The sequence below is a fragment of the Oryctolagus cuniculus genome, chromosome 17 (genome assembly GCF_964237555.1).
Source record: "Oryctolagus cuniculus chromosome 17, mOryCun1.1, whole genome shotgun sequence".
NCBI lineage: Eukaryota > Metazoa > Chordata > Mammalia > Lagomorpha > Leporidae > Oryctolagus > Oryctolagus cuniculus.
In genome coordinates, this window is record NC_091448.1 from 63,154,562 (window position 1) to 63,175,072 (window position 20,511).

The 20,511-nt window shown below is 40.4% G+C and overlaps 1 protein-coding gene across 1 annotated transcript; it reads left to right on the forward strand.

Moving 5' to 3' along the window:
• The first annotated feature begins 845 nt into the window (after positions 1-845).
• Positions 846-17,088, forward strand: LOC138846268 (zinc finger protein 585A-like). Its single transcript, XM_070061602.1, is given in 4 exon segments — positions 846-3,193; positions 3,443-3,535; positions 4,714-7,116; positions 7,119-17,088. Coding segments are annotated over 4 exon segments (3,003 nt in total). The 5' UTR covers positions 846-2,991; the 3' UTR covers positions 7,424-17,088.
• Positions 17,089-20,511: the final 3,423 nt, after the last annotated feature.

A 20,511-nucleotide genomic window follows, 5' to 3' on the forward strand; every position in this document is an offset into this window, starting at 1 on the left:
CAGATTGAAAAAAACTTTTGAAGTTAATGTGCTTGCGCATTTCTGGACTACAAAGGCATTTCTTCCAGCGATGATGAAGAACAATCATGGTCATATTGTCACTGTGGCTTCCGCAGGTGGACATACTGTGGTCCCCTTCTTACTGGCTTATTGTTCCAGCAAGTTTGCTGCTGTTGGGTTTCACAGAGCTTTGACTGACGAGCTGGCTGCCTTAGAAAGAACCTGAGTCAAGACGACATGTCTCTGCCCGAATTTCATAAACACTGGCTTCATCAAAAATCCAAGCACCAGCCTGGGACCCACCCTGGAACTTGAGCAAGTGGTAAACAAGCTGATGAATGGGATCCTGACAGAGGAGAAAATGATCTTTGTGCCGTCTTCTATACACTTTTTAATGATATTGGAAAGGATCCTTCCTGAGCGTTTCCTGGCACTTGCAAAACGAAAGCTCAATGTTAAGTTTGATGCAGTAATTGGATATAAAAAGAAAGAATAAGTGTCTGGTCTTCCTGAACACTGATTCCCCACATTTAAGTGATTTCTCGTAACATTAATCAGTTTCAACGTTGGAAGTTCCCTTTTTCCTAATTGTCCTTTTTTCTTCAGTATCACCCTGACTATTCTCATTTATCTCCACTTTTTGTTTATCTGAAACATGATTTCCTGTATCACAGAAATGACCATAGGAATTGACTTTACAGAAAATGAGGAAAAGGAACAAAAACAATATGACAGTAATTCCTGGGGGAAAAAAAAATTTTTTTTTGCAATGCTTTCATTAAACCAAAGATAACTTCTGATTAATCTCTGCCACTTAATAGAGGTGGGTTCAGTTGCCGTATATTTGCAGGTTTAAATGATTTTTCCTCCTTGAAATTTATGTTTTCTTTATTTATGTATTCATGATTCTTTATTCATTCTAGCACTCCGTTTTCTACAGTACAATGTAGAAAGAAAGCCATGAAATTTTCTTTTAAATCCTTGCATTTATGTTTTCTTCCAGGAATGATTCATGACACCTCCAGATATTTCAAAGAGCAGAGAAAATTAATACATCACCTGCAGATTGTGTACTTTTAAAAACATATTTATTTTATGCATTTGAAAGACATAGTCACAGAGAGTAACAGAAAAAGAGAGAGAGAGAGTCTTGCATCTGCTGGTTCATTCCCCAAAAGGCCACAAAGGTCAGAGCTGAGCCAATCTATAGGCAAGAGGCAGGATCCTTCTGCATCTCTCACATAGGTGCATGGGTCCACACCCTTGAGTCATCCTCCAGTACCTTCCCAGTAATATTTGTAGGAGCAGGATTTGAGGTGGAGAAGCCAGGACTCAAACTGGCACTCATATGGGATGCTGGCTCTGAGGGCTGGGGCTTTATCCCACTGTGCAACAGCACTGGCCCTGTAAGTGTTTTTTTTTTAATTATTCTCAGGTTGCTGTCAGTTTTCTTTTTAGATTTATAATAATTTGTTAATAAAAATGGGAAAATAAAGATAAATTTTATTCTTAGGGAATATATAAAAACAAGACAAATGAATTTGTCATGACTATCAAGCATTGAAGTAATCTAACATAAGGCAATTTGGTCTCATCTTTCTGTTGCCATAGCAAAATACATATTATTTATATTTTTAAATGAGGCTTCAAGGATAATATTCGAAATTGGGGGTCATGATGTCAAATACAGTCATTATTGTTATATAGATGATGTAGTGGGCAGTGTTTCAGTACCACCATGGAAATAAACACTGAACATTCTGCAAGAGTAAGAGTTAGCTAGTGCTAAAACACAAATCAGTTGCATTTATTTTTTTAATTGTTAGAGTAATGCAGACCTTCATAATTGGGGGAGCTGACCTTGATTCAGAGATAGCATAAGGGCTGTGTGAGGAAAAAAAATCTATTGCAGGTTCTTTTATGTTTTACGTTTTTATTTAAAAATTTATTTTTTATTTGAAAGTCAGAGTTACAAAGAGAGAGAGGCAGAGAGAGAGAGAGAGTAGAGATCTTCATCTGCTGGTTCACTCCCTGGCTGCCCACAATGCCCGGAGCTGTGCTGATCTGAAGCCAGGAGCCAGAGCTTCTTCTCAGTCTCCCACATGGGTTAAAGGACCCAAGGGTTTGGTTCTTCTTCTACTACTTTCCCAGGTCATAGCAGAGTGCTAGATCAGAAGTGGAGCAGCTGGGTCTAGAAATGGCACCCATATGAGATGTCAGCACTTTAGGCAAGGGTGTTAACCCACTGCACCACAGCTCTGGCCCCAAGATTTATTTATTAACTTATTTGAAAGGCAAATAGAGATATGGAAGGATGGGTAGTAAGAGATACCTTCCATCTACTGGTTCGTTCACAAAATGACCACAGGCATCCCATGTGGAGCACCAAGGACTCAAACGGTTCACATTGGGATGCCTGAATTGCAGGTGGAGGGTGCAGGCTTATCTGTTGCACCATAATACTGGTGCCTACTCTGTTCTCAAACAAATCTCTCTGCATTTCCCTCAGTCACAAATGCAGATTATAGTACAGAATTTCTCAAGGAAATTTCTTTGGAAATTTGATGCAGAGATAGAGTATCTGAGCTGGCTTCATAAACACTAAGTTAAGTCTGTAATGTCTCAATTTAAAATATTTTTTTCTCTGCCATAATTGCATTTACTGTGCATGGTGTTTTCCTGGAAATTCTTCTCTGTTCAATCTCTTCATAGCTTCCCTGATGGTTTCTTGTCTTTTTCCCTGAATACTTCTACATTCTTCTGAACATTGCTCATTCCAGAGTGACTATTGTCCCCCTTTCAGCCTCCTGTGCAATTGCCCTTGACATAGTCTGGCCTTTCTGAACAGAAATTCCTGTTTCCCTCCAGCTTGGGCATTTTTCACAGCCTTTATACCACAGGTTTGATCCCCTGTTGAATGCTTCTGTGTGGCTGTCCAAATGCTCAACAAATCTGAAATGAAATGGCATCCTTCCTTCTTCCTCCATATGCATGCAGAAGTTATACAACTGCCATTTTTTGTTATGTGACAGAGTTGACATGTTGACCAGGAGTGTTCTATCACAGGTGATGATAACATTTGAAGACCTGGCTGTGTACTTTACCTGGGAGGAATGGCAGAACATGAACCAAGCTCAGAAAATCCTGTACAGGGATGTGATGCTGGAGACCTACAGCAGCCTGTTCTCCTTGGGTGAGTGACACTCATCACATGCCCAGTGGTAACATTTTGTCACTATTTGACAAATAAGTGAGCACTATTAATAAACTTTATAAATGAGGGACAGGAATAGAATTTGAGTCCATGAAGAATCTGATTATATACCATCTGAGAAGGAATTCAAATTGGAACATTTGTTGCATAGCTCCTGGACCATGCTGTTCACCTTTAATTAACCCAAGATAGTGATTTCACAAAGTGTTACATTATTTCCATTACTAGGGCACTGCATGACCAAACCTGACTTGATCTTGAAGTTGGAGCAAGGAGCAGAGCCCTGGATGGGGAAAGAATGCTTACATCATAGCCTCCCAGGTGAGTGTGTACATAATGGTCAGGGAGGCCAAAGTAGAATCATTGCAGCAGATGTTGAGTGGTGGTCTTTCTCTTAATTTTTTCCAAGTCTTACTTCAGACACAGTTATTCTACAGTATCTATGGAGATCAGTATCTCTGGTAAAGGCAAAGGAAATGAAGTTTCATGTGTAAATCGGCAACTGATCAAAATCTCCAGAATTGCATATTATCACAGAGGAGTGTTTATGTAAAAAATGAAAGGAGGTCACCAGGAATGACAACTGCACAATGAGATAGAAATAAATTTTGAAGAAATTAAGCAGATTCTGGTCTGCAGAAACAAATTCTTTAAATTGCTTGTGAATGTATACCGAAGGTGGTATATTGGGACTTTCTGTAACTATTGTAGTTCTCAGAGGCTGAGGATATCAGATTTCCTTAGAAATATGGGGAAACTGTAATAGAGTGCAGATAAAACAGTTTTTCATTAGAAAAATCCCACAAATGCTGTTTCCCTGGGAAGACAGAACATGAGACAACCACAGATGCAAATCTTGTCCCTTAAATGTGATCCTGCTTGGAATACAGACACATTAAACTCTTATCCACCTGCAAGAAAATGATCCAGCAAAAGTTTCCCATATTGATGTTTGAAATATCAGAGAAGTACAAAACAGACAATTTTAGAAAAATGAACTGGAATGAATAGGACAAGGAAAAATTGATTTCTTGGCAATAGCTGATTATTTTTACCAAACATATGTCCTTTCTTTAAAATCTTATATAGTTGTTTCACCTTTGTGAAAGGCAGAAAGTCAGTGAGAGGAGAAACAGTGAGAAAGAGATTTCCTATTAGCTACCTCCCCAGATACCTGCAGCAGTTAGGTCTGACTAATTTGAAGCCAAACGCCTGGCATTCCAACTATTCCAATCTGATGTATCACAGGGTCCCAAGCACAAGAACCATTATCTCCTGCCCCCTGGTATACATTAGTAGAGAGCTGTATTTGAAGCAGAGTATCCTGGGCTTAAATTGGCACTGTGTTTGGATGCAGACATTCCAAGCAATGACTTGTATTCATTTTGTTAATTCTATCCCTCTTAAATACAAGTAACTTCATTCCTTTTACATGAGTATGCCAGGAAAAAGAATTATATTTGATTTATTGACAGCACCATTTTTTTTTCTCACTTCAGTTGCCATGAAAAGGGATGACCTGATTAGGAAAAACCAGAAAAGTCAGGACAAAAATCTGAACCAGAATGTTATGAAAAACAATAAGACATCAACTCCCAAGATCATTGAATTAAGAAAAACACTTCGTTTAAGTTCAAACCATATTCCAAAACTGAGTATCAAAAAGAGAATCTATTCAGGAATGAAACCTGAAGAATGCAATGTATGTCACAATGTGTATCTGCACTGTGGGCCTGTTCAACTACAAACTGGAGAAAAATTTGATGCTACTAATGTGCCTGGGAATGCTCTCCAGATCTGTGAGGCTCTTAATCAACAGCACAAAAATCAGACTGTGCAACAGTCATTTGAACCAATTGGAAAAGGCAAAGTCTTCAAAAGGAAAAATATATTTTGTCAATCTGAGAGGCATTTTATGGTAGAAAGTAAGAAGTCAACTGCCAATATTGGCAAGACAACTCAAATAGAACATGATTTCCATAAAAATTCTAACCTCAGTATGCATCAACAAAGTCCCAGAAGAGAGAAAGTTTATGAATATAGTAGTTCTTTGGAACCTGTCATTGATCAATCACCTCTTAAAATAAATCATAGACCACATATAGGGAAGAAACCCTATGCATGTAAGCCTTGTGGAAAATCATTCAGTTATAAATTCTGCCGTGCAATTAATTATGGTACTCACATAGTGGAAAACTCTCATGTGTTTAATGAACATGGAGAAGCCACTTACCAGAAGTCACATCTCATAAATCATCAGAGAATTCACTCAGGTGAGAAACCTTATGAATGTAATGACTGTGGAAAATACTTTGATCAGAAGTCACACCTCATAAAGCATCAGATAATTAACACAGGGAATAAACTTTATGAATGTAATAACTGTGGAAAAGCTTTTGGCCTAAAGTCACACCTCATAAATCACCAGAGAATTCACATGGGAGAGAAACCTTATGAATGCAGTGACTGTGGAAAAGCCTTTCACTATAAATCAATCCTCACAAAGCATCAGAAAATTCACACAGGGGATAAGCCTTATGAATGTAATGACTGTGGAAAAGCCTTTGGCCGGAAGTTCCATTTCATAAATCATCAGAGAATTCACACAGGGGAGAAACCTTATGAATGCAATGACTGTGGAAAAGCCTTTCGCTGTAAATCAGTCCTCACAAATCATCAGAGAATTCACACAGGGAAGAAACCTTATGAATGCAATGAGTGTGGAAAAGCCTTTGGCCAGAAGTCACACCTCATAACACATCAGAAAATTCACACAGGGGTGAAACCTTATGAATGCAGTGACTGTGGAAAAGCCTTTCGCTGTAAATCGGCCCTCACAAAGCATCAGAGAATTCACACAGGGGATAAGCCTTATGAATGTAATGACTGTGGAAAAGCCTTTATGTGGAAGTCTTGTCTCATCCTACATCAGAGAATTCACATTGGGGAAAAACCTTATGAATGCAATGACTGTGGTAAAGCCTGTAGCCAGAAGTCAAACCTCATAACTCATCAGAAAATTCACACAGGAGAGAAACCTTATGAATGCAATGAGTGTGGCAAAGCTTTTGGCCAGAAGTCACACCTCATAACTCATCAGAAAATTCACACAGGGGTGAAACCTTATGAATGCAGTGACTGTGGAAAAGCCTTTATGTGGAAGTCATGTCTCATCCTACATCAGAGAATTCACACGGGGGAAAAACCTTATGAATGCAGTGACTGTGATAAAGCCTTTGGCCAGAAGTCACATTTCATAAATCATCAGAGAATTCACACAGGGGAGAAACCTTATGAATGCAATGAGTGTGGAAAAGCCTTTGGCCAGAAGTCACACCTCTTAAGGCATCAGAAAATTCACACAGGGGAGAAACCTTATGAATGCAGTGACTGTGGAAAAGCCTTTGGCCGGAAGTCCCATTTCATAAATCATCAGAGAATTCACACACGGGATAAGCCTTATGAATGTAATGACTGTGGAAAATCCTTTATGTGGAAGTCACATCTCATCCTACATCAGAGAATTCACATGGGGGAAAAACCTTATGAATGCAATGACTGTGGTAAAGCCTTTGGCCGGAAGTCACAGCTCATAACTCATCAGAAAATTCACACAGGAGAGAAACCTTATGAATGCCATGAGTGTGGGAAAGCCTTTGGCAAGAAGGCATACCTCATAAATCATCAGAGAATTCACACAGGGGAGAAACCTTATGAATGTAATGACTGTGGAAAAGCCTTTGGGAAGAAGTCACACCTCATAAATCACGAAAGAATTCACACAGGAGAGAAACCTTATGAATGTAATGACTGTGGAAAAGCCTTTCGCTGTAAATCAGCCCTCACAAAGCATTAGAGAATTCACACAGGGAAGAAACCTTATGAATGTAATGACTGTGGAAAAGCCTTGGCCGGAAGTCCCATTTCATAAATCATCAGAGAATTCACACAGGGGAAAAGCCTTATGAATGTAATGACTGTGGGAAAGCCTTTATGTGGAAGTCACATCTCATCCTACATCAGAGAATTCACACGGGGGAAAAACCTTATGAATGCAATGACTGTGGAAAAGCCTTTCTTAAGAAGTCATCTCTCATCCTACATCAGAGAAGTAATACAGAGGAGAAACCCTATGAATACAATGACAGTGGGAAACCATTTGGTCACAAATCAAGCCTCATAAGTCATCAGAGAATTCACACAGCATAGAAAGATTATGAATGTAATGACTGGAAAAGCCTTTCTGAGTAAGTCAGCTCTAGCACCCACATCAGAGAATTCACACAGGGGAAAAACCTGATGAATGTAAAGACTGGAAAAGTCTTTACCCATAAGTCAAACCTCAAAAGGCATCAGAGAAGTCACACAGGGGATAAACCTTCTGAATGCAATGACTTGGAAAAGCCTTTGGCCAAAAGTCAAGCCTTGTAAATAATTAGAGAAGCCATACAGGAGAAACCTTATGAATGTAATGACTGTGGAGAAGTTTTCTTTGCAAATTTCTATGCAATTCAGAGCTCAATGAACATCAAAGAAGTCACAGGAGAGAAAATTTATGATGGCAATGACTGTGCAGAAGCCTCTTCATATGACAAACATCACAAAGCATCAGAGAATTCACATGGGGAGAAATGTCATGAATAATGATAGTAGAAAGCCTTTTGTTATAATTTTCAACTAATAAAACATCACAGAATTAACAGGGAATTTTCCACACAATTGCCTTTTTGTGCAAGTTCCTTTTCATTAAATAACAGAATCCATCAAGGGAGAACAATAAGATTATAGTCAGTGTGGATATGCCTTTGGTGCCAATTATACCTCATCAAGCATAACAGAATTCACATGGGGAAAATCTTATGAATGTAATGACTCAAAGTCTTTTACCATAACTTAGCCCACATTGCACATCATCAAATTCATACAGGGAAAAAAACCTTTGAAAGTAATCTTGTGGAAAAGCCTTTACTTAGAAGTCATAGCCCACAAGACATCAGAGAATTCACATGGGGGAGAAATCTTATGAATGTAATGAGTGTTGGAAAGCTTTGCCAAAATCTCAGGTACAACATTAGAGAATTCACAAAGTGGAGATCTCATGAATGAAATAAATGTGGGAAAGCTTTTTGTCATAGGTCATACCTCATAATCCATCATCTATTTTGAATGGGAGAGACTTTGAGAATATAATAAGGGGTTGGCTCTGTGGCTCATTTGGTTAATCATCCCCCTGTGGTACCGGCATTTCATATGGGCACCAGGTTCTAGTACTGGTCACTCCTTCCAGTCCAGGTCTCTGCTGTGGCCTGGGAAGGCAGTGAAGGATGGCTCAAGTCCTTGGGCCCCTGCACCAGCATGGGAGACCAGGAGGAAGCACCTGGCTCCTGGCTTTGGATCGGCATAATTCCAGCTGCAGCAGCCATTTGGGGGAGAACCAATATAAGAAAGATTTTTTCTCTGTCTCTCTAACTCTATCTGTCATAGAAAGAGTGAGAGAGCTAGGGAGGGAGGGAGGGAGGGAGAGAGAGAGAGAGAGAGAGAGAGGGAGAGAATGTATATATTGAATGTGGAAGAGTTTCCCTTCAAATAATGTAAGTATTAGGACAAAATTTTCTGCTGGAAATCACATCTTATCCAACATGGACGCATGTAACTGAGAAAGCTTATAAATATTAATAGTGTTAAAAAAGCATTTGTCACAAATCTATCATACATCAGAGAATTCAGATGGGGATTTCTTTTTTTTAACTTTTATTTAATAAATATACATTTCCAAAGTACAACTTTTGGATTATAGTGGCTTTTGTCCCACATAACCTCACTCCCACCTTCAACAATCGAACCTCCCACTCCCTCTCCCATCCCATTCACATCAAGATTCATTTTCAATTATCTATATACAGATAAATTTAGTATATACTAAGTAAAGATTTCAACAGTTTGCACCCACAGAGAAACACAAAGTATAAAGTACTGTTTGAGTACTAGTTATGCCATTAATTCACATAGTACAACACATTAAGGACAGAGATCTTACATGGGGAGTAAGTGCACAGTGACTCCTGTTGTTGATTTAACAATTGACACTCATAAATAGATGTCAGTAATCAACCGAGAATCTTGTCATGAGCTACCATGGCTATGGAAGCCTCTTGAGTTCACCAACTCTGGTCTTTTTTAGACAAGGCCATAGTCAAATTATAGGTTCTCTCCTCCCTTCAGAGAAAGGTACCTCCTTCTTTGATGGCTCATACTTTCTGCTGGGATCTCACAGAGATCTTTCATTTAGGTCACTTTTTTTTTTGCCACAGTGTCTTGGCTTTCCATGCCTGAAATACTCTCATGGACTTTTCAACCAGATATGAATGCCTTAAGGGCTGATTCTGAGGCCAGAGTGCTGTTTAGCAGGACATCTACCATTCTATGAGTCTGCTGTGTATCCTACTTCCCATGTTTTATGGTTCCCTCCTTTTTAATTCTATCAGTATTAGCAGACACTATTGTTTATATGATCCCTTTGACTCTTAGACCTATCATTACGATCAATTATGAACTAAAAGTGATCACTTTGACTAGTGAGATGGCATTGGTACATGCCACCTTGATGGAATTAAATTTGAATCCCCTGGCATGTTTCTAACTATACCATTAGAGGTAAGTCCAGTTGAGCATGTGCCAAACTGTACCTGTACTCCCTCTCTTATTCCCACTCATATTTAACAGGGTCACTCTTCAGTTAAACTTAAACACCTAAGAATAATTGTGTGTTAAATAAAGAGTTCAACTAATGGTATCCAGTACAATAAAAAAAAAAAAAACAAAAGTAATAAAGTAGTAAGATTTCCCTCGAAAGTCAGGACAAGTGATGATCAAGTCATTGTTTCTCATAGTGTCCATGTCACTTCAACAGGTTTCCTTTTTGGTGCTCGGTTGTCACCGATAAGGGAGAACATATGATATTTGTCCCTTTGGAATTGGCTTATTTCATTCAGCATGATGTTTTCCAGATTCCTCCATTTTGTTGCAAATGACTGGATTTCACTGTTTTTGACTGTTGTATAGTATTGTATAGAGTACATGTCCCATAATTTCTTTATCCAGTCTACTGTTGATGGGCATTTGGGTTGGTTCCAGGTCTTAGCTATTATGAATTGAGCTGCAATAAATATTAAGGTGTATATAGCTTTTTTGTTTGCCAATTTCATTTCCTTTGGGTAAATTCCAAGGAGTGGGATGGCTGGGTTGAATGGTAGGGTTATATTCAGGTTTCTGAGGAATCTCCAGACTGACTTCCATAGTGGCTTGACCAGTTTGCCTTCCCACCAAAAGTGGGTTAGTGTCCTTCTTTCCCCACATCCTCTCCAGCATCTGTTGTTGGTAGATTTCTGAATGTGAGCCATTCTCACCGGGGTGAGGTGAAACTTCTTCTTGCCCAATGGGTTTGGCTATAACTTCCAGTACTATATTGAATAGCAATGGTGAAAGTGGGCATCCCTGTCTAGTGTAATGAATGTGGAAGACATTTTCTGGGAATTCAGGCTTGTATGAATATAGAATTCACAACAGGTCATATTGTTTGAATGCTGTAAGTATGAACATTCCATTAGCCAGAAATTAGACATCAACAGCCTTCAGAGAATTCATAAAGTGAAAAATCAATGTAATGAATGTGAAAAAAATCTTTCTGCTATAAGTCAGTCTTCTATTCACACGAAGAGGCTCAGAAGTGAGAAAACTTGCAAAAAAAGAAAAGTTTTATACGACCAGTCACCTCTAGATGGTAAACTGATAACTCACACAAAGGCATATGAATGTAATGGAATTGGGAGTACCTTTACTGTAAAGCAAATTTCCAGAAAACAAGATTACATTTACAGAAAAGTCTCTGAAACTGTGAAGTGTCTGGAGGAATTGTTTTTTTGGAATCACACCTCAGCAAGTGTGATGAATTGCCATGAAGACTGGTTAACCATTCTTGAGAGATTCTTTCTCTTATACTACCTTCATTTTTTAGTTTCCCATTATTATGAATGGAACCAGACAAATGAACTGTGTTTTCATGTATAAAGTTTGCTGACAAATATTCAACACTTGCAGCAGTTGATACAACAGTTATTTCAACAGTTTTTTGAAATGCCGTCTTAATCAATTATAAATTTATTTGTTGTACATTAGTTTTGATGTCTGTGCATGATTTTTGCCCAACATTATTGTAGTGCAAACGAGTGATGTTGATATAGGGTAAGTTAGATAGTTTAAGTTCATGATCTGGAAGCCACACTTTACCCACCCTATGCTCCTATATCCATCTACCTGTCAGTCAGATAACCCCTTCTCCAGGAAATATTTCTCCTTACCCAGAACATGGAGGTGGTACCCTGTGCTTTCTAATCACCTATAAGTTTGGGTAAAGAGGAGGTGGGATCTTCTCCTGGAGCAACAGCCAGCAGGGCATGAAAATCACCTTCATCTTCTCTGGCCCACTCTCCAAAGAAAGTCCTCATGTGCCTCTGTATTTTCTTCACTCAGAACTCAATTTCCACAATATTGCTAAGCTCTCACCTAAATATGTGTTTTTATCATGGAAACTATGAATATTATGTTTGAAAAAATTTACATATGTGCTTATGTTGAAGACTTTGAAATGAGTTAGCGTGGGTTTACCATGTAACCCTGGCTATAATCACAAGTGCCAATAAAGTCACTCATGTCACTCAGCTCCATCACTTTCTAATTCATGACCCTGGACTGCCTCTCTGAGCCTGTTGGATCTCCCCTCCTGCTCAGTGAGGCCTCAAATTAACTAGTTACACACTGCTGAGAGATGGAATCATCACAAAAATGTGGAGATAGCATGGACCATAACTGGAAACAATCCTTGGTCCAATGTAGGCTTTGTTCCTAGTCTGCCCCATGAGATCTAGCCACTACCTCCACACCCACTGTCTGCATCACTCATGGAGAAGCAGGGTTCTTCATGGGGACACAAAACATGATACCTTATCATATTCCTAGGACACACCATTGACAGTTCATATTCTACAACTGGTGGATCACATCCCTTTCAAAATTCTGACCTATATACTCCTTTACTTTTTTTCCCACTAGGTTATATGAATCTACCTCCAGTACCTACACCCCCTCAGACTATTATCAGTGGAGGAGACCACCACAACACATCCTCTTATTCAGTATATATGGGAGAACTCATGTCAATGCGAGGTAAAAGTTGCTGCCTTTCTCAAACACTGATCTTGCTAGAGGCTTTGTTTTGGCTGTACCCTGGTAAGGTTAATTGCAATCAGAGGTTTCTCTTTTTTTCTGCAAGACTCCTATATGTTAGCATTAATAGGGTATGATTCCTGTTATAGGGTTGGAGCTCCCATTACCCACCACTATCGTCTCAGACAGGATGTGGCCAAAGACTGCTCAGCGGCTTTTTAGAGATTTTTTTTGTTTTGTTTTACTGTTCAATAATACATGTCAGCAATTCCCACAAGAGATTGCTTTTGCAGACAGCTAAGCTATGTGCTAGAGATGGTTATCTACATATGCTTAGGTGTCTCAAGGAATAACCCTATTACTGCAATTTCCTGATTTTATGATGTAAAAACAAAGTAGAGCTGGGAATCAGGGTTCACTTGGGACAGGATTCCAGTCAAGTTTGCACGTGTAATAAGTTCTGTGTCTTTTTTCCCGAATATCTCATGTGTGACTTCATTTTATTTGGTCTCTTTTCTGTAACATTTGGTTTCCTGACCAGGAAGTTGAATGAGCTGGCCCATTGTGCCATTTGTACAGGGGACAAATAGATCAGAGGTGACCACTGCAGGACAGATGACTAGACACCATTTCCAATACTTTTGGAGAGATTCCTCCCTATGCAAAAGCTTGCTGTCACCCTGACCACTGCTGCTCATTCAGACTCACAGAGACTTGGGGCATTTGGACCTGGAAACACCAAATGAGATAAGAATCACCTGTCACCAGAGTCTAAGACATGCCTGACCCTATGGGTGGATGGCAGACTCTCCAAGAAATATTTATTTTAGGTTTCAAGATGGGACTCACCTTTAGAGGGAGGGAATGTTTTACACTCTGAAAGGTGTTTGAATGTATGGCTGCTTTTGCATGCATTGGCAGTTTGAATCTGTTGTCCCCAGTAGAAGCTATGAGTTATGAGTGGGCCTGAAACTGAAGTTCTCTGGTGATCCTCATATGGTCAAGGGTAGTTGGAGTCACATTCTGACATTGCTACAGTGAATTATCACCTAAATTCCAATAAGGAATGTGCTCAAATAGGCATCTGGCTGACCTTTATTGGAGGCACAACTCCCTTGTTTATCCTGTGTCTACAATCATAGTGTGGTTGCATAATGGATGGATCCCTTTCTGTGTTAGACATGTTAAAACATTTTAAAACAGGTTTAGTGAGGATTATGGAATCAAACCAATCTGTGCTACACTTAGAACCTTGTGTTGGTTTGAGTGGCCCACTTTCAGTATTGGCTGGCCCTCAGAGGGAATGAAACATGTTGCCATAGATCAAATAGTCTGAAGAGTCCTTACAGAACATCTCAGATACCCATATCAATTTCCCTAGATCAAATCATGGCTGTCCATGGCTTCTTTTGGTCTGGGATCCAAAACATTCTCACTCTGACTCTAGGAAAACCCTCACCAAAGATTTTCCAGGGCAAAACAATGGAGGACAAAGTCCTGCCACACTCTTACCAATTTCAGTATCCATGCTCCACTAGCAGGGCTTGTGGACACCTAGCCACCCCCGGATCTGTCCGAAGCAATTCTACCTCCTATGGCTCCATGTCTCCCAACTTCCAGTAAATCAATGTCTCTGGGCATCACAGAACAACCTTCTACTAGCCCTACAGATACCATTGAGAAAGACAAGGGCACCCCCTGTCATTGAAGCAGATGGCAATGTTCAGCCAGCAGCTGTCATGATCTACAATCAGGCATTCAACACTACCAACCTTTTAAATTGAAAACATCATATACCCTCTTCCTTGGAGTAACTGCAGGCACTTTAATTTTATTTGAGACCATTTTCCAAACCCATCATCTAACATAGAGGGACTGTCGCCAACACCCCCGACCCTGTTCAATACTGAAGAGAGATGGAGAATTCTCAAGGCCCACAAATGGACTCAAAAACAGTACCCAGCTTGGACATTCCATCCTGACACATAGGTTCCCCAGGTTGTTCCTAGCCAGGCTCCATACTGGAAAGTTTACCAGCCAGAAGAAATAATCCTCCTAGACCACTACTGAGAGATACTCTTGAGGGGTCTCTGGGTGGCATCCAGAAAGCTCACCACACAGCCAAAATTATAACTGTCATCCAGAAGAGTAATGAGGCACCAGGAGATTTTTATGAGTGGCTAGTTGAGGCATTCAGATTTGTTCCCCTTTCAACCCTGAAGCCCCAGAAAATGAACAGAAGGTCAGCAGCACTTTTGTGCTCAAAGTGCGCCTGACATTCATCAAAAGCTCCAGAAACTCAAGGGCTTTGCAGGCATGAATGCTACTCAGTTTCTGGAAGTGGCAAGCAAGGTCTATGTTAACTGAGACCAGAATTATGATCCGAGGCAGGTGGCACTTAGCCTGCTACACCCCTCTCCAAGTACCAGAACTCTGTTGCCCTGCACCTATAGTAGCAGGGAGGATCAGAGCAGGGGCCCATTGTGTATCTTTAGTGCTGAGGCTTGTCATGTCTGGTACTCTCATGTTCTGGCCATTGCAGTGTTTGACACAGTACGAGGCACTTGGCAATTTACATGAGATTTGAGTGGGGATTCATTATACTAACTTTAACACAAAATGAGAAGGCTTAAAAGTTGTTACAAAATTGTGCTGGTGGAAAATGACTGGTAGGAGGAGGAGGCTCATGGGGACTTGGTACCTTGTTCAATAGATGACAACCGTGGCTCATCTGGGTCTATAGCACACTTGGTACAGACATGTCTTCTTCAATCATGGCTTGGAAAAATCAGAGTATCCAGCAATAGCAGTTTTAGATTATTTGTGAGTAGTGAGGGTTTGAGGATGCCGACCCTGGATACTCTTGACAGGGGGAACTTAACTGTAACAGGGCTGGCAGAGCTCCATCATGTCACTGTTGTCTACCACCTCTCCCTCCATGTTCTGTAGCAGTTAGAAGCCACCAGTGTGTCCAGGGTCTGACTGAACTGGTGTTCATTCTCTAGGCAGAAGGCACCATCAGCAGAGTGGGAGGATTCTGGATCCAGATATGTGGGAATAGCACTTTTTATGCCCTGCTGATGTGGGACAGCCATCCCCATGTGTGTAGCCCTGATCTCCTATCTTCTGCTGAGACTGATGACAGTTGATCCCTTAGTGCTGCCTATTGTGTGCTGAGACTGCGGTGACTGTTCCTCGCCACCGCTGGAGAATTAGGCAGGCTCCCCACAGCTTACCTTGACCGAGGAGGGGAAGTACGCCACCCACCACTCAGCCTTCCCCAAACCCAAACCCGGGGGACAATCAGGCATGGTGTGGAGCCCAGTCGAAGCAGGGTCTCACTTTATTGTAAAAGGGAGGTGTATATATAGCTGAGTTACAGAGCAAATGGTACAGAGCAGATGAGCAGATGCGGGCAAGTGGTGGGGTGTTGAGATGCACAAGGGTCTTAGCCACTCCTATTATACCACCTTAATGATCCTTAAGCAGAAGCGCCCTGGGGCTGGGGTGTTTGCTACCAGGGATTTGAAACTTAAAGACAGATTTTCAAATTTGAGGCAGGCTCAGGAAGTTCCTCTAGGCCTCTCCGGATTCAGCCTCCCCCACACTGAGACTGTGTAAATTTCTCCCATTCCTTAATATGACCCTGTGGGGGTGAGTGAGCATGTACACTTGGTGTGTCTGTGTTTGGATCATGGGTCTTTGGGCAGTCAGCACTGACCCCAGTATTGGGCAATGGGCCTGCAATGAATGCACCAGACAGATGAATCCTGTGAGTGTGGCAATTTAACTGGTGGCCACCCAATGCCAATTGGGTGAGAAGCTGCCTCTTTGTGGACCAGGGAGGTGAGACGTGGACTTTTTCTATTTAGCTCTCCCTCTGACACTTCTATTGGCTAAGTCACCCTTCCAGGTGTCTAGCTCCTGTCATCCACCTGTCTTTAAGGCTGTCTGTGCCTCTGACCAGATGGATAGGAGCTCTGTAAGGGGAAGTGTATAGTGATTCTCTGGAGCTGTGTGATGTTGAGAGATTTTTCTGCCAACTTCAAAGAGGACTGGCCTCTGACAGCTGGTGGCTGTGGAGTTTCAAATGATGAGCTGAGGCACAGCCATCTTCATTTGGAGAGAGTTGCTGGATAGCTCCAACCAGTGCTTTTTATTATTTAATCTAGTGTTCAACTAGTAACATAACAATTAGGAACGCACAGCCAGACTAATCACTGTAGAAAAATAACAAGCAGGCACAAACAAGAGAGATAAGTATCGTCTGACATATGTAGAGCTTTTTGGGGGTGAGAGAATGCAAGATTCTCTCCATCTCTCTCTATCTCTGTCTCTCTCTATTCCCACAACCATGCCTCTAAAATAATTAAGGGCCAGAGCTTGGTACAGTGGGTTAAGTCACTATCTACATTGCTGGAATCCCATATGGATGCCCATTCAATCCTGTACAGCTCCCTGATTATGCACCTAGGAAAGTGGCAGAGAATGGCCTGTGTCCTTGAGCCCCTGCAACTATATGGGAGACCTAGAGGAAGTTTCTATTCCTGGCTCTTGGTTCAGCCTGGCTCAGCCTCACCTATTGCAATCTTTTGGGGAGTGAACAATTACATAATCATATCTCTCTCTCTCTCTCTCTCTCTCTCTCTCTCTCTGACTTTCAAATAAATAAGTAAATACTTTTAAAAGGCCACAAATGTTTTACATTTGTTTGATGTTGCTTTTCCTTTCTTTTTGTTATGGTTGTATTTTATTTGTAAAGCAGAGCTGAGAGAGAGAGAGAAGAGCAGAGCAAAGAAGCAAAGCTTGGAGAAGAGAGGGGAGGGGAGGGAAGGAAGGGAAGAAGAGAAGAGGTTAGGATTAGAAGTGAGGGAGTAGGCACCCAAACCAGTTCTCATATAGGATACCAGCATCACAGATAGCAGCTTAACCCATTGTGCCACAATGCCAGTGCTTTGATGTTGTGTTTTCTTAACTGGAATCCATGAGTATCATTTTCTTTATGGACCTCCATAAAAATGTTTCTATGTTTTGTTTTATTGAATATAAAATGTATTCTATTAATATAGAAATAATTATTTTAAAGTCTTGACTTATCTCACATGTGTTGATTTTGTGATATTCTCCATTATAATCGTAATCATTACAATCAACTTCATAGAGACAAATTTGACCATTACAAACAATATTTTGTGGCCATTTACATTTCAAGCATCCTGTCTTACTGACAATTTGTCTTATGGTTAACTGTTTTTATAGAATAAAAATTTATTATCCTATCAAGTTTAGAGTTTTTGCCTTATAAACTACTTTTCCTAAATGACTTCATATTTTTTAAAAGTATTCATGCTGCCTACTGTTTTTGTCATTTATTTTTCCTGAAAACTATGGATAAGAGTGACAATTGAAAACCAGAAAGATTGTGAATGGGAGAGAGGAGGCTTGTATTTGGGGATTTAAACCATGGAAATGGCCTCATGAATAATGGACAACCTTACTGTGTTAATCAAGTTAAACTATGTTCCATAATCTGTATATATGAAAAACATGAAACTTGCATACCTTAAATACAGTTGAAAATCCCAAGTTTCCAGAAGAATTAGTTATTTAGCCTAGATTATTACTTCAGCACCAGTGGTCATTAAATGGAAAGTCATTGAATAAAATTTACACCTAAATTAACATAATAAGGTCTTGTACCTAAATACCATTATTTCTAGAGTGGCTTTCAGGGCATAGAAGTTTTAATCATTATGATAACCAATTTTCTAATAATGTGCTATAAGTGTTTGGCTCTGGATAAAGATAAATATTTTTCTGTTGTAGAATTTCATAGCTGGAAGATACACTGAATGACCAGATGTAACATCAAAATAATCTGGGGTTGGGCCAGCGCCACGGCTCACTTGGCTAATCCCCCACCTGCGTTGCCAGTACCCTGGTTCTATTCCCAGTTGGGGTGCCAGATTCTGTCCCGGTTGTTCCACTTCCAGTCCAGGTCTTTGCTGTGGCCCAGGAAGGTAGTAAAGGATGGCCCAAGTGCTTGGGCCCTGCATCCACATGGAAGACCAGGAGGAAGCACCTGGCTACTGGCTTTGGATTGGCACAGCGTGCTGGCCGTAGTGGCCATTTGGGGGGTGAACCAATGGAAAAGGAAGACCTTTCTCTCTGTCTCTCTTTCTCTCTCTCTCCCAACTCTGCCTGTCCAAAAAAAAAAAAAAAAAATCTGGGGTTGGTGCTAAGCCACTGCTCGCAATGCAGGTATCCCATATCTGAGTGTCAGTTTGAGTTCTAGATCATCTGTTTCCAATACAACTCCCTAGTAATGTTCCCAGAAAGGTAGAAGATGGCCCATATGGTTGAGCTCCTGCCACCCATGTGGGAGACCTGGATGGAGTTCCATAATCCTGGCTTTGACCTCGAGAAATGCTAGCCATTGTGGCCATTTGGGTAGTCAATCAGCAGATGTAAGAGAGATTTCTCTCTTGTTCTGTCTTTCCATTTAAAATTCATCATACTTCATAAGTGTGTTAGTATATTTGTGTCCTTTAAACCACATTAAAGACATGGCTATTATTTTACAGAAAAAAGAATAAAATTTGTAAATGCCTTTTTCGAGTAGAATTTCTTTTTCCACTCCATTTTCTTTCTTTCTTTTTTTTTTTTTTTTTTTTTGACAGGCAGAGTGGACAGTGAGAGAGACAGAGAGAAAGGTCTTCCTTTTGCCGTTGGTTCACCCTCCAATGGCCGCCACGGCCAGCACGCTGTGGCCGGCGCACCGCGCTGATCCAATGGCAGGAGCCAGGAGCCAGGTGCTTTTCCTGGTCTCCCATAGGGTGCAGGGCCCAAGCACCTGAGCCATCCTCCACTGCACTCCCTGGCCACAGCAGAGGGCTGGCCTGGAAGAGCGGCAACCGGGACAGAATCCGGCGCCTGACCGGGACTAGAACCCGGTGTGCCGGCGCTGCTAGGTGGAGGATTAGCCTAGTGAGCCACGGCGCCAGCCATCGAGTGGAATTTTAAAAAAGATTCTCATTTAGCACATCTGTGTGAGAGATGCTTTATGTTTTCAAATTTTTCTTTCTGTAGTTTCAGATAATATGAAAACCCTCGTTCCCATGCATTTTCCTCATCAGTGGCTAGTATAAGTTTTTAATGTTATGGGGTGATTTTATTAAACACATTACACTGTACAAGCATATTTTGCATTTACAGTGTATTTTATTTCTAGATTTTCAGCATGTATTCTGTTCCATTGCTTCAGCTTGCTTCTGTGTTGTCACCATTGCTGAATAATCTTGTCTAACTCTGTACATGCTTAGTTTCCTCTCAAATCTGTTTGATTTATGTTCATTCTTATATTACCTTCCTTTATGTACCACTCTTGTATTACCTATTTAATTTAATTTAATTTTTTCTTCTCTAATTCATTTTTACTGAATTCTAATTCTTTTTCTTTTGGGTATTTACATAGTAATCTAATTATTCATATTTGAATTGTTCTGATTATGACAAATTTGTTCTTTTTCAATCTTTTATTTATGTCAGATCATTTTAATGCTATATATATTTTTGTTGTTGTTTAGTAATAATGTCTTTCATGTGTCTTCACTTTGCTTTTTTATTCTCTGTTGCTCTGTGTGTGAATTGCAACTGTGCCTATTCCATGTTCATGTTAGAGCACAATGGCTCTATGCTGTTTTATGGGGAGGCTTCTGTGTAGGTTGTTAGGAGACAGGCAGGGAAGAATCTTCTGGCATCATATTTTAAAGTTTCGTATGAGCTTATGAATTGTACTAAAACATGGCTCTTCTCTATTTTCTGGAAGCTTTCCTTTCTGCTATTTTTTCATCATAGGTTAGAACTCTCTCTTTACCTTGATTTTAGTTTTGCCAACATTCACATTGGATTCTCCTCCCAGTGGAGCTTCCTCATTGTAGATCTCTGCTCGGAAACAAGTGCATGTGCTTATGACTTTTGTGAGTTACTTCTTCCTAGGCCCCACCAGCATCAATGAACCTTACAGAAAACCTGCTCCTCTTTAACACATCTTAGCTGATTTCAGCTTTTCTCTT